This window comes from Chrysochloris asiatica, unplaced genomic scaffold (assembly GCF_000296735.1).
Source record: "Chrysochloris asiatica unplaced genomic scaffold, ChrAsi1.0 scaffold00046, whole genome shotgun sequence".
Lineage (NCBI taxonomy): Eukaryota > Metazoa > Chordata > Mammalia > Afrosoricida > Chrysochloridae > Chrysochloris > Chrysochloris asiatica.
In genome coordinates this window covers 14869212-14882705 of record NW_006408564.1, presented here as the reverse complement: position 1 = coordinate 14882705, position 13494 = coordinate 14869212, and the positions used below count along the sequence as shown (strand labels likewise).

General features: G+C 39.3%; 1 protein-coding gene across 1 annotated transcript in view; it reads left to right on the top strand.

The window, feature by feature from the left end:
* CADPS (Ca++-dependent secretion activator) overlaps window positions 1-13494 on the top strand; it is a 755300-nt gene that overhangs the window by 708257 nt on the left and 33549 nt on the right. Inside the window, exon 29 of the mRNA XM_006862100.1 lies at window positions 4740-4847. Within this exon, the coding sequence (XP_006862162.1) occupies window positions 4740-4847 (108 nt within the window). The remainder of the gene's footprint in view (window positions 1-4739; window positions 4848-13494) is intronic.

The window sequence follows — 13494 nt, the reverse complement described above, 5'->3', positions numbered from 1 at the left end:
TAGTAACTCTGTATAGGGTTTCCTAGGAGCGGCTCGTGAGCTTGAACTTCTGACCTTGCCATTCAAACCAACTTTGCAGTCCAGCGCATTAACCCACAGCCCCACACCAGAATTCCTAAAGCTCCCAAATTCCTTTCAGTTTGCAAGTAGGATTAAGAATCACTGGATAAAAATCATTTATCAAGTTGTTTGTAACTCTGAAGATTCTGAATTTGTGTGTGTTGCTCTGTTAGGTTTTTGGCTAACAGTTTACTGGTTTAGTTCATGTGCGGACTAGTTACCTTATTGATCTGTCTCTTAATTATGAACACTAATGGAGAGAAACACTATTACCAGCCATTCAAAACATTGCATTATCCCTAAAGTGTATCTCTTTGCCTTAAATGCAGTGTTTGACCCTTTGGTATATGTAGGAGATTTGCATTCCTAATCAAGGCTTGCTTAGGATACTGAAAATTTTAGTTTGTTTGCCACAAATTCAGGAATGTCCTGGTAGGGGTAAGCTTAGATGAAAATGTCCTATTTCCCTAAACCATAGAGTGCTTTGTTCATGAATTGTCTCTTTCACACAGAGATGGAGTTAACCATACATATTTTTATGTTTGTATGTTTAAACACTATCACCAGCAGTTTGTCCTATTACGTATAAGTAACAATGTAATAATGCACCAAATTTATCTAATAGCTTAATTGCTCAGTCAAGCATATTCTCCAGAAAAAAACTACAGGTTCTCTTGTTTATGAACAGTCCTTGTTTGAATCATTTGGGTCAGAAAACTACATAGAATACGTTGCACATCCTCTCTTGTCTCTTTAAACATTTGTTATTGTTAACTGCCTCTGCTTCATGATGAGCCCATGCACAGTGGAAAAATCATTGGCTGGTCCTATGGCAGGATCTATGATCATTTTTGATTCATACCATTGTGATCCATAAGGTTTCCACTGGCTGATTTTCTAAAGTAGATCCCCAGGCTTTTCTTCCTGGTCCATCTTAATCTGGAAGCTCCACTGACACCCGTTAGCATTATAACAACTCATAAGCCTCCATCTTAATCAGGAAGCTCCATTGAAACCTACTCAACCTCATAGCAACATGCAAGCATCTACTGACAGTAGAGTGATGTCTTGCATGAGTTGCATTGGTTGAGAATCATGCTCTGACCTCCATAATGGAAGGCTGCATTGGTATATTGATTGCGGTTAAGTCCATTTTGAGTCATAGCAATGACTCATAGGACAAAGTCAAATTTCCCCATAGGGTTTTCAAACCTGCAATTTTTACAAAACCATCTTTCTCCCACAGAGGTTCTGGTGGGTTTGAACCACTGACCTTCTGGTTAGCAGCTGAACACTTAACCACTATGCCTTTAAACCTCTTTATTAAATAGGGTTGTTGTTGCTGTTGTTGTTAAATGTCATCGAGTTGGTTCCAACCCATAGAGACCCTGTACAGGGTTTCCGAGGAGCAGCTGATGAGCTTGAACCATGCACCTTGCAGCTCAAATGACTTTGCAGTCCAGCATATTAACCCACAGAGCTACAACCAGGACTCCATTAAATAGGGTACTGACTATAATTTAGTCTTTTCTCAGTGGCTCAAGATCTCCACTACGACTATTTCCCCAGCGGCTACAGAGTGAGTTGCTTCCCTGAGATAATCCCTGTGTGTCTGCCTCCCCTCTTACACTCAGGATTTATCAGGGAAAGTGATAGTTCTCTTTTAACTGCAAAGCTGTTTTATCCTATTCCCTTCTGCCCAGTTCCCAGGAAACCATCCCTGAGAGTTTGATATGTTGTTGCTATTAGTTGAGGTCAAGTCAGTTTAGACTTGCGGCAGTTTCCTGTATAACAGAACCTAACGCTAACTGATCCTGTGTCATCTTCATGATCTCAAAATGTTTGAGTCTGTGATTGCAGCCATCATGGAGTGCCTTCCCACCTAGGACACTTATCCTCCAGCACTGCATCAGGCAATACCCTGTGTAAACCATAGGGTTTTCTTTGACTCATTTTTGGATGTAGTTCGCCAGACCTTTCTTCCTGGTCTCTCATGTTTTGGAAGCACTGCTGAAACCTGTCCACCATGGATGATACTGCTGGTATTTGAAATATTGGTGGCAGAGCAACATACATGCCACCATAGTAAGACAAACTGACAGGCTGTGGGGATTTGGGTATTGTTGTTGTTGTTAAGTGGCGTTAAGTCGGTTGCGAGGCATAGCAACCCTGTACAGATAGGGTTTCTGAGGAGTGACGGGTGAGCTTAAATTGCCAACCTTGTGGCTCAAACCGACTTTGCAGTCTTGCAGATTAACCCACAGCACCACACCAGGACTCTGTGGAATTGGGTATAAATGTGGTTTAAAGGGGTTGTGAGTGGGGACCTATTTCACATGTTTTAATGCAGACATTGTCATTCATATTTTGATGTTGGTCCCTTTTCTTAGTTCTACAATAAATCCTAAAGGTAGTCATGGCTGTGGAGTGATGTAATATCATGTTTGCATAGTAAATTTATATCTTTTTAGGCATTTCACATACATTAATTTTATTGATCATCAAAATTATACTTGACAATAAGTAGTGAAGCTGCTTTAGATCCCATTTTACAGATAAATAACTAAGTCCCCTAAGAAGTTTGGATGGTTTGTACTAAGTTCCCATTTGTTGGGGTTCCAATAAAATTTCTAGTAGTCTGAGAAAAGCACATAAAAACAGAGGTGGGAAGAAGATGTTTATTCATTTGTGCATTCATTCAGCAAATACTTGCTGCACACCTACTACATGCCAAGCATCATTCTATGTGCTGGGGTCACAATAGAAAACAGACAAAGCAAAGTCTTTGTACTCGAATCATGGAGATGATATTCCAGTGGTAAAAGACAAATCAATACATAAAAGAATATGAGCTACTGATAGGTGCTATGAAGAAAAATAAGAATCCAAAGATAGAGAACCATGGAGTTTCTTAACTACCTGGGTGAAATGAACCATATTGATTTTGGGGGGGAAAATATATTTTTTTAAAACTTAAATGCCACTTTGAGAAGGACAGGAAACCAACTGAAAAAAAAAAAAAAAAAGGAGAGGGGGAAGGTGAAATTGACCATTATGGTAGATAAATGTTATTAACATTGTAGTTTACTAATTAATAGGTTTGAGAATTTGACTTTGGCTCTTTGCTCTAAAATTCTGGCTCTAAGTACCTAGGGAAAGGCCATATCTGCCACAAATATCACCTGGGAAGAAATGCAAACAATAATAATATGTTTCTCAAGCTCCCTCCCCCACTCCGCCCCCCACCCCAGGCAGTAATCCTCACTCCTGAGAATGGACTTTGATGAGCCACTGCCAAAGGGAGAGAAGCAGAAAGATGCCAGTTTAGAACTGATCGCTCTCACTTAATATCTCATTGGAGAACTGCGATTGTTTTGTATCAGAAAACTGCAACAATTATAGGACCATCATGGAACCTGCTCAATCCACTCGCTGGAAATTGCTTGAAAGTGTAACATTTGACTACTGTGGCTTTAGGTTGTCCTCATTGTTTTTCAAATTAATACCTTGTCATTGTTTTAGCAGGTGTTAAGAAATGTTACTAGCATCCCAGGGGCCAAGCATTGGCCCTTTGCTTGATAATTGTTTGCTTTGTATCAGGAAAAAAAAATATGTACAGTCCTACTGTTTCCAAACCTTCCTCATTTTCACCCTGGAAATTACACAGAAGTGTTAACTAACTTCAATTTGCAGTGCCTGACAGTCACGTCTTGTAGAAAAATGATACTTTGTGATCTAAGGTAAATCACAGTAATGAAAACTCATCTTTTTAGTTATTAGCAAATGTACATATCTACTGTGGAAATTTAAGGGGTTTCTGGCAGCTCTCCTAATGACCCATATTACAGTGTTTTAATAGGTTTCTTTGGAGATAACTTTGATTGCAACATCTCAAGCAGTGTGCATTCTGAGTTTCCTTTTTTTTTTAATTTTCTTACGATAAATTGTTTCCTAACCACTGAATGAACCACCTGCTTACCTTTCTAGAAAATCTAATTTATTTAAAAATCAAACCCTCTCTCTCACGCTCTCTCTCTCTCTCACTTTTTGTCTCTCTCTAATCCTTGCATGAGGACTAGAAAAGCAAATGGTCAAATGTCTCCTAAGTAAACGGATTAGCAAATCCTCACTACATCACTACATACTCAGAATTAACTACTCACCGTACCCCCAAATATATATGATTTGGGTGGGGGTGTAGATTGAAATGTGGTATTTTTGCTTAGCACTTTCTCAATTAAAAAAAAAAAAAGGCAAAAGGAAATTGGGTAAAGCTGCCGTCTTTTATTGATATATTAAGAATGGTGGAAAACAGAATATTTTGCTATTTTTTAACTGGGGTTTCAATCTAAAGCAAAGCTGTAGAATATCTCTGGAGTAGCCAGTGAAGGTTTATCCATTAGATTTTCTCTACCAAGAACTATGCATATATGTAAAATAATAGAAAAAAATCTATAAAACCCTGCAATCCTGACTCCCTTGTTAAATAGGCTTGATTTCTGGAAAGGACTGGAAGTTCTAATACCGATTCCTACTTGTTGTAGGCAGTGGGTAAGTGTGGTTGCAAAGATCATCTAGCAAAGGCAACATGGGGGAGGGAAGAAAATAAAGCTGTGTGGAGGGTGCAGGAAAAGTCTCTGTCTGAAATTCCATTTTCATGTTTTCCTGTTTCTTTGCAGAAACCTGGGATGGATGTGGCCGATGCCTACGTGACTTTTGTCCGCCACTCTCAGGATGTCCTGCGTGATAAGGTCAATGAGGAGATGTATATAGAAAGGTTATTTGATGTAAGTAAATGCCTTCTCCTCCTTGCAGACCAAGGAGGAGACCCTCCAAAATGTGACAAAATAGGAGACAGGAGGATAAGTCACATTTTGAGAAAATGGATTGGTCCCAATTCAAACAAATCTTTTCCTCTCCCCCTGCGTTAGGCTCTTATCTGTTGTGCGTCTGTTCTGAGCCCACTGGTGTGGCAGTGTCTTGGTTCTGTTCTGTGTGACACGTAGGACAGCCTGCAGCCTCCTGGTGTGCAAGCTGGAGCCTGCACAGAGAAGCTTTCTCTAACTGGCAAAGACCCTTCCTGGTCATGGTTCTGCTCCTGGCAATTGGGCCCCTTTTGAGAATGATGTTCCCGTCAAGGAGACAAGGCCAACTCCCTCTCCTGGCGGTGGTACTTCTTAGAAACCAGCTGTGGCATGCAGATATGCAGCAAATGTCACATTGTTACTGCTTCAAAGATGCTTCGGTTTCTGGATGATGGAAAATCCTCGGTCCAGGGTTTCGCAAACACTGTTGCTATCATTGCTCAGCTGGGGCGATTCTAAACTTCAGTGCCTCTGCCCACCCAGTCACCTGAATATCTGTGAGAATAAATCAGTGTGCTGCGGGCAGGTGCATTGGGCTGCGAGACCCAAATTGAAACTTTTCCGAAAACATAACCTTCCAATCTTATTTCCACAGTAACTACTGCCAAAGCAAACCACTGAGGCAAAATAAATTAATTCAATCAGGGAATCGGCTTCAGTTTCAGATTGCCTGCCTTTTCCAGGCCAGAGCAGATAGAATTGTCTGATTTAGCCAGATATTTTACTTGAGATTTCTACCAAATTTGCCAGTGCAGACCCGGCCAGAGTGCATGGAAGCCGGCGTATTTGTCTCTGTGTGGCTCTAACTGTGTAGCATACTTCTCTCTGTCTCGTGACGGACAAGCCCCTCCTGTCCAGGTTTCCGTATTTCCAGTGCCAGCCCAAACATTAATGTTTTGATCTACTATAGAATCCGTGTTTCTATACTTTATCTGTGATTGTGTTCAGCAATTTTACATTGCATTTTTGTTGTTGTTTTTGCTCCACAGCTCACTGAGCTCATTGTTGGCACCGCTTTAGGATTCTGCAGCTTCGGACTTTTTTATGTTTTGTCTTCCAGCTCATTTGCTCTCCTTGTGTGTTGAAAAGGCTCCTTGCCGGGGTTTTTTTTGTTATTGTTGTTTGTTTGTTTGTTTTTCTTTTTTCTTTTCTGGTCATCCCCTTTTCTGTGCTCTATACCACTCTTCTCTGTATCACCTTTCTTTGAAAAAACCCTTCTTACTTTTTAATTCCCACTCATCCTTTCTCTTTTAGATTAAAATGGAACTTATCTCTCATGTCAAATGTTTTATCACATTATATCAAGTGGCATGAATTAGAATCAAATAATCTTTCTGTGTACATCTTCTAGCATGACCCACATCCACTGAGAATGCCTCATACGTGCATAAAACTCACCAGCGGTTCCTTCCCCTTCTCTGCATGCGTGCCTTTATGGGGAGTTCAGAGTCTAGAATGTCTCGGGCACAATCACCCACCCAATAGGCATTGAAAACAGACAGGCCGCACCCTCGGCTCTGAGGTAGGAGTGTGAACACTCTGCCCATCTCCATCGAATTCAATTCCAAACCACAAAAATTTCAAGAAGCCTGTGGATTGTTCTTTTCAATGCCTAGGTTGCCTTTTATTTATTTATTTATTTTTGAATCAGTATCTTCTGATTCTTGGTTTTGTACAGCCCGTGCGTGCGCGTGCGTGTGTGTTCCTGTGTGAGCGTGTGTGTGAATAACCTCATGCTCTCTAAAATTTACAAACATCTAGTACTGAATTTGATGTTTAATCTGCAGCTTAGTCTGTCGCTTCATTGACAAATAACCCACCCTTCCCTGTTTCCTTTTTTAATTAGAAGTGCAGAAGGGGGCGGGCAGAACTAAGTAGCCGTATTGAAGATAGCAAGACAAATTGTCCCCTTCTGTGGCTCTTTTTAAGGCAAGGTGCAACTGAATTTTGCTTTTGGAAGTAAGAGTACAGCCTTGGCTAGCACAGATGCCAAAACTGGACTTGCAGAATTGCGGAAGAACAGACAAATAAAGCTTCCTAGGTTTTAAATACAAATTAATCGTGATAATGATTATAATTAAGGGTATGTTCTTCAGAAAGCAAATTATGTTTGGGGCATTCAGTGACTCACAGATATCTCCAGACTGACCAGCCTAAAAAGGGCTTTAGTATTATGGAAACCCCCAAGATTGAGTCTCATATTATTTCAATTATGTTTCCCAAGGGAGTATTAGCTACATCCTCCTAACTGTCTGAATTTAAAGGCTTAACCATTATAATCATTGAGGGTGAATCACCCCTCCACCCCCATGAGGGGGAAAAAAATCTTCAGGGACTGATTTAGACAGAATGAATTTCTTTGCCATTTACTTTCTTACTTTCCAAATAACCTGCTCCCCTAATTTACAGAATATTGGTGCTAGGCAACCTAACTGATGAAGTGCAAAAAAAGTTATTGAATCTGTCATGGATTTAAAACATTTGTCATTTGAAAAACCCAGAGCTTCTCAAACGCTTCATTACCATGCAGTCTCAGTAATTTAATTCAGTACTTACTGTTTTTCGATAATCTAGCAGCAAAACATCAGATTACCAACATGTTTGATTATTTTCGGCTTCTGTTTCCTCAAGCATGGTGTTTATTTCTTTGCCTCTCTGTTCTGCAAGGTTACTGTGTCCACTGACCTCAACAAAGGAATATGAATATTAAGGCAGAAGGATCTGTGAAACCTGCCACATTAAATTTCTTCCTGCCATTAGCTTATTCTTTATACTCCCATTCCTTGGTGATGATGGTCTTGGGGCAGGTTTCTAAACAATTGGCAGAGATCAGTTTGAGAAAGATTTGTTGATCTGAAAGGTTTCTCTCCCAAATTGTTGCATTTTGATAAATGGCAAAAATGAATAATAGAAAATTAGCATTTTGAATGAAGAAAAATATACATCTCTCCTTCAAGATTGTTTGCTGTTTGCTGTTTGGGGGTTGTTGATTCTGACTGTTGTGTCATTCTCTGGGTTTGTAGTTCCTGCTGGCATCTGTCACTCCCAGGCACGTTCTCAGAGTTCCTGTTGTATATTTAGCTGTGTTTCAAGTCTCAGTTTTATTTACCTGAAAAGTCTTTTAAATCCTTGTTATTTGGTACTTTTCCCTTTCTTTCTTTTTTTTTTTTTTTAAACCCTTTTGAGTTTGTAGAAAAGGCTGGATGGCATTAGTTTCTTTCGTGTATGGTTGAGGTAATTTGGACTACTAGCTGGGTATTTAATGAGAGTATCTTCTGTCTTAACGGGGCCCATACCCTAGTGCTCTCTGAGCCATTTTTCTCTCTGCCTCGTCATTGTACTTTTGGCTAGACGTGGGTTCTTGTGGGAGATTATCGGTATAGCATTTGGGGCTCTATTTTGATGTTCTGCATTTTTATCTCTTTGATTATGTAACTTAAGAACAAGCTTTACAAATTTATCCCTCACCAATTTTTTTTTTTTTTGACTAGACATTCCCCAAGTTTATTGAAGAAATATATTCAGAAATGAAGTCGCCTAAATGGGTTGTTTTTGTTTTTTTAATGCAGTAAAAGTTTCTCTATTTATTAATGTAACTCATTTATACAGTCTTTCTGTAAATACTATCAGCTTCTTTGATATGCACCTAAGACAAAACTAACCACTCTAAAATAAAGTACCATCAGAAAAGAATTCCTCAAACTGCTTCTCCTAATATTTCACGTGTATAGCTGTACATTTTTTCATCTGTGTTTCTATCAGTTTTTTCTTAAAAACAATAAACAAGTAAAGTACAATTATAAACTAGTTTCAACTCCTTCAAAATAACAATCTATACTATTTTGAAACAAAAGATTTGAAGATTTAAAGCAGGGGAACTAATCTGTGTGATGGCAATGAATTACAATTTTATTAAAGATGCTAAATATTTAAAAGAAAACCCGAGTTCTGCAGGGCTGAAGTGGAAGCTTAGCCTCCTTGAATCTTATTGCTAACTTTGAAAGGAAATAGACAACACAGATATGAAATAATCTTCGTATTCTTAAAGCAGCAGCTAAGGAAGAAAATACAAGCTCAAGGAATAACTTGAAGGCAGCGAGTTAAAGCTGGAGTGTCCATAATCATGCACATGGCTTTTCTCCCTTCTCTAGTGATTAATTCAACATCTTGCCCAAAACAAGAAAACATGCTTTTTGAAATTAGAGATCAAACCTTCAAGAGAAGCACCTAAAATTTTGAGGTCTAAACAAAAATTAATTTATTTTGTTTCCTCCTTGTGCTTTCTGAAGACACAGACTGAGGAGAAAATCAGGATTAAAAGAGATATGCTTAGGGTGAATTCATCTGCTTAAACCTCACAGGCTTGGAGATGAGTGATTAAAAAGCCATCTCGAACTTGGATGGAATCCATAGTGGTCCTAAAGCTACACATTCATGATTGCTTTCCTTCAGTACCACCCCACCTCCCACCCCTGTGTCATTGCCAACCAAATCCAAGGAACATTTGACGCGAGATGATACATGGATTATATAGGTCAATTATACACTTAATCTGCCTTCTGGAGGATTAAGTATTTGCAGATCAAGTCTGCCTTTGGCTTCTCTGTGGCAGTTATCAAATCAGGAAAAGAAGCCGTACCAAACTGCCTCCTATGATCTTCATCAGAGAACACCAGCAGGTTGGGATGGGGCTGCAGCTCAGGATCCTTCACTTGGCTTGGATTTTAATTTGCTCTTTCATTACCAAATTGTATGTTTGTCCACTTGAAGTGTCAGCACAATAATTGGGTGTGGATATTCCCCTTAAAGGGGGTAGTTAAAAAAATAAAGCCTCTCTCTATTCAGTTCTTTTAACTGTACTTATATACGAAACCACAGATTATTTTCATATCATTATTGCTTTACCAAAGTACTATCTATACATGTGAACATACAGTAATCAAAGTAGGACTCAACCTGCTGGAGGAAGTAAATCCCGGAGAAGAGGCTACACGAAAAGCATCACGCTATGCTCATCGTGGTAACTGTGTGCCGTGGAATCAGTTCTGACTCATAGCAACCTTTGTATAGGATTTCGGAGGCTGTAAATCTTTACAGGAGCAGAAAACCTCATCTTTCTCCCTCAGAACAGCTGATAGTTTTGAACAGTTGACCTTGAGGTTAGCAGCCCAATTCATAGCCATTGCACTACCAGAGCTTCTTACGTTATACTCATAGAATATATCATCTGCTATCCAGGTGATGAAAACTACCTTTAAAAGTATAAACTGACAGAGGTGCTGGCAATTCACCAAGGCGGTGAGCTATACTTCTAAAAGCTAATGAGAAGAAACCAGGGCATATGGTATACTAGATACTGAGATAGTGAAAGCCGTGGCGTGCCACTGTAGGATAAGCACTGAACTGGTAACCACAAAGTCAACAGTTCACACCCACCAGCTGGTCCACAGAAAAAAAGATGATTTGTCTGCTCTGGTAAATATTTACAGCCTCAGAAATCCTATATAGGGTCACTATGAGACAGAATCGACTCTATACAATGGGTTTGGTTTTGGTAGGTATAAGCAATATCCAGACTTAAGTGCCCCAAATGGGTGTTATTCTATAGTGCCAAAGGCCCTTTTTTTCTGAAACCTTCACACCTCACCCCTGTTCATTACCTGATAAGGTATTTCATGCCTCAGAGTCTCTGCCAATTCATCTGTAAAGCAGGGAAGATAATAAGCAGAACTTTCCTCGCGGAGTTGTTATGAGGGTGAGATACCATATGTATCTGCAGCATTGGGCTCTGAGGAAGCATTTGGTGACTGTGAGCTATCATCACCATCATCATTTTCATCAAAATAGAAATGCTTTTCCCAGGCCTCTTTCTTCTTCTTCAACAAAACACTGTATCTGTTTTCGGATACTGTAAGAGCCTCACTATGGCTTCAATATCTTAGTCCCAGGCTTGCTTAAAATGATTTGAAGTACAGCAGCTTGATGCTTTTTTGTTGTTGGTTTTTTTTTTTAACTTTTGCTAAAACGTATGTTTCTGAAACAGGCACGCTAGTGATGGTTAAGACTGGGACTTTTAAGTAAGTCAGACAAGAATAAAAATCCTGGTTAAGCTAATTACTTAACCTCTCTGAGTCTTGATTTTCTCTTCTCTAAACAACTTCATATACTTATTGTGAGAGTTAAATAGTATAATGATGTAGAGTGGTTGGCTGGTTGGTTGGTTATGTGCTGTGGAGTCGATTCTGACTCACAGTGACCCTGAACAGGGTTTCCGAGGCTGTAAATCTTTACAGGAGCAGAGAGTCTTATCTTTCTCCTGCAGAATAAGTGGTAGTTTCAAACTACTGATCTTGAGGTTAGCAGCCCAACTCATAACCACTACGCTACCAGAGTGGCCTGTTAAAAATTCAAGTCTTTCATCATCATCATCATCATCATCATCATCATCTCAAGTGACTTAGAAATGCCCTAGCCATACTCCCTCAACAAAACCATAATGCTTTGGCAAATAAATCATAGTTGACCTTCTAAACTAGAAGAAGATATGATTATGATAGATTAAGGAGCCCTGGTGCCTCTATGGATTAGGCATTGAGATGCTAACTGCAAGGTCTCCAGTTCAAATCCACCAGCCACCCTGTGGGAGAAAGATGAGGCTGTCTGGTCCTCATCTTTGTAAAGAATTCTGTCTCAGAAACCCTATATAGGGTTGCTATGAGTCAGAATCAAATCGATACTAGTGGAGCTTTTTGGAAGGGACTAATGCATGGTCCGCAGTTCAAACTCACTAACTGCTCCTGAGACACCCTATACAGAATTGCTATGAGTTGGAACTGACTGGACAGTATTTAATAACAACTATACTTTATTATTGCAGGTGTAATATATACATTGTAGAAATTTAGAAAGTACAGCTAAATAAAAATTTTAATGGAAAATGTTATGTTCTCACTACCCAGAGATTCTGACCTGGTTATTCTTTCATATATTTTTCTATTACTTATATATGAGGAATTCCTTATGTGGCACTGTAGGATAAGCACTCGACTACAGGTTGGTTTGAACTGCAAGATCAGCAGTTCAAACCCACCAGTCACTCCTCTAAAACCCTATGTAGGGTCACTATGAGTCAGAACCAACTCTATAGCACTTAACAACAATATATGAGGTGACTCCAAAAAAGTAACTTCATTTTCCACAAACATTTCAAAGGTTAAAAGTACATGTATGTACTTTTTATCAAAATGAGATCATAATGATCTTTGTTTTCCATGTCAATAAACATTCATCTGATACACTATCCAGGGAGCACTGGTGGTGCTAGAGGTTAAACACTGGACTGCTAACCACAAGGTCAGCTGTTCAACCCACCAGCTGGTCCACAGGAGAGACATGAGGGTTTCTGCCCCCTGAAAGATTTACAGCTTTGGAAACCCTGTACAGAGTCGCTGTAAATCTGAACCACCTAGATGGTACCTAACAACAATAGCAATATACTATCCAGATTCAAAATTCCCTGCGTATTCCAAATATATTCTTTATAGTTGATTTGTACAAACCAATAGTCAATGCAGGGCATAACTTCTGATTGTGATGTCCCTTAAATTTCTTTCTAAGTAATACTGGCCCCCTTTTTCATGATCCTCACTTGTTTAACAAAGCTACTAGGTCAATTGTCTTGCAGACTGGAGTACTATTTTACTGTCAAAGCATGGAATTTATTTGGAGAGAAAAGAAATCTAGCTGAATTCAAATAAGTCATTTTTAAAACATAATTAATGACTTTACAGAATTCAACCAGGGTGATTTGTTTTGCTTGAAGCTGTTTTCCATTTTTCAGGAAAAACACTGAGGCTAGGTTAAAAAAAAAAAAGAAAAGAAACTGAAATGCAAAAACTCCACAGAGGTCATTGTGTAAACTGACCATGTGAAGAATTATTTCCTATTGTAAGGCACAGTTTTCTGAGCCAGATGGGGAACACTGAGGACCATGGTACAGTATTTCTTGTGTGACTATAGCTGCTTTGGTGTGGTCTTGGATACAAGACTTCCCTTGGACAAACACCCCCTCATACTATTAGGTAAGTCTCTTTGTTAATTAGACTTGAATCTCCCTGAGCTTATTAATTTGAATTAAGGTCTCCCACTCAAGCTAAGGCTGAGCTTTTGGATTCTTTTAAGACAAAACTTTAATTGAACCATGGCCTTGTCTCTGTACCCCTGAAAAAAAACAACAACAACAACAACAAAAAACCATGCTTAACTGTCTGTTAGAGCATCCTCTCAAATCTGTGCAAATATGTCTGCTGGAATAGGAAAAAATCCAAAACTTACCAGGGCAAACAGCAAAGGAGAAACAACTGATTCTTTCACCTAATTTTGAGCACCAAAGTAAATTTAGGCAAATAAGCCATGCCTTCTTGTTGTTGTTGTTAGGTATCATCCAGTTGGTTCCAACTCATAGCAACCTTATGCACAAAAGAATGAAACACTGCCCAGTCCTATGCCAAGCTTACAATCATAACTGTGCTTGAGCCCACTGCTGCTGCCATTGTGAAAATCTATCTCA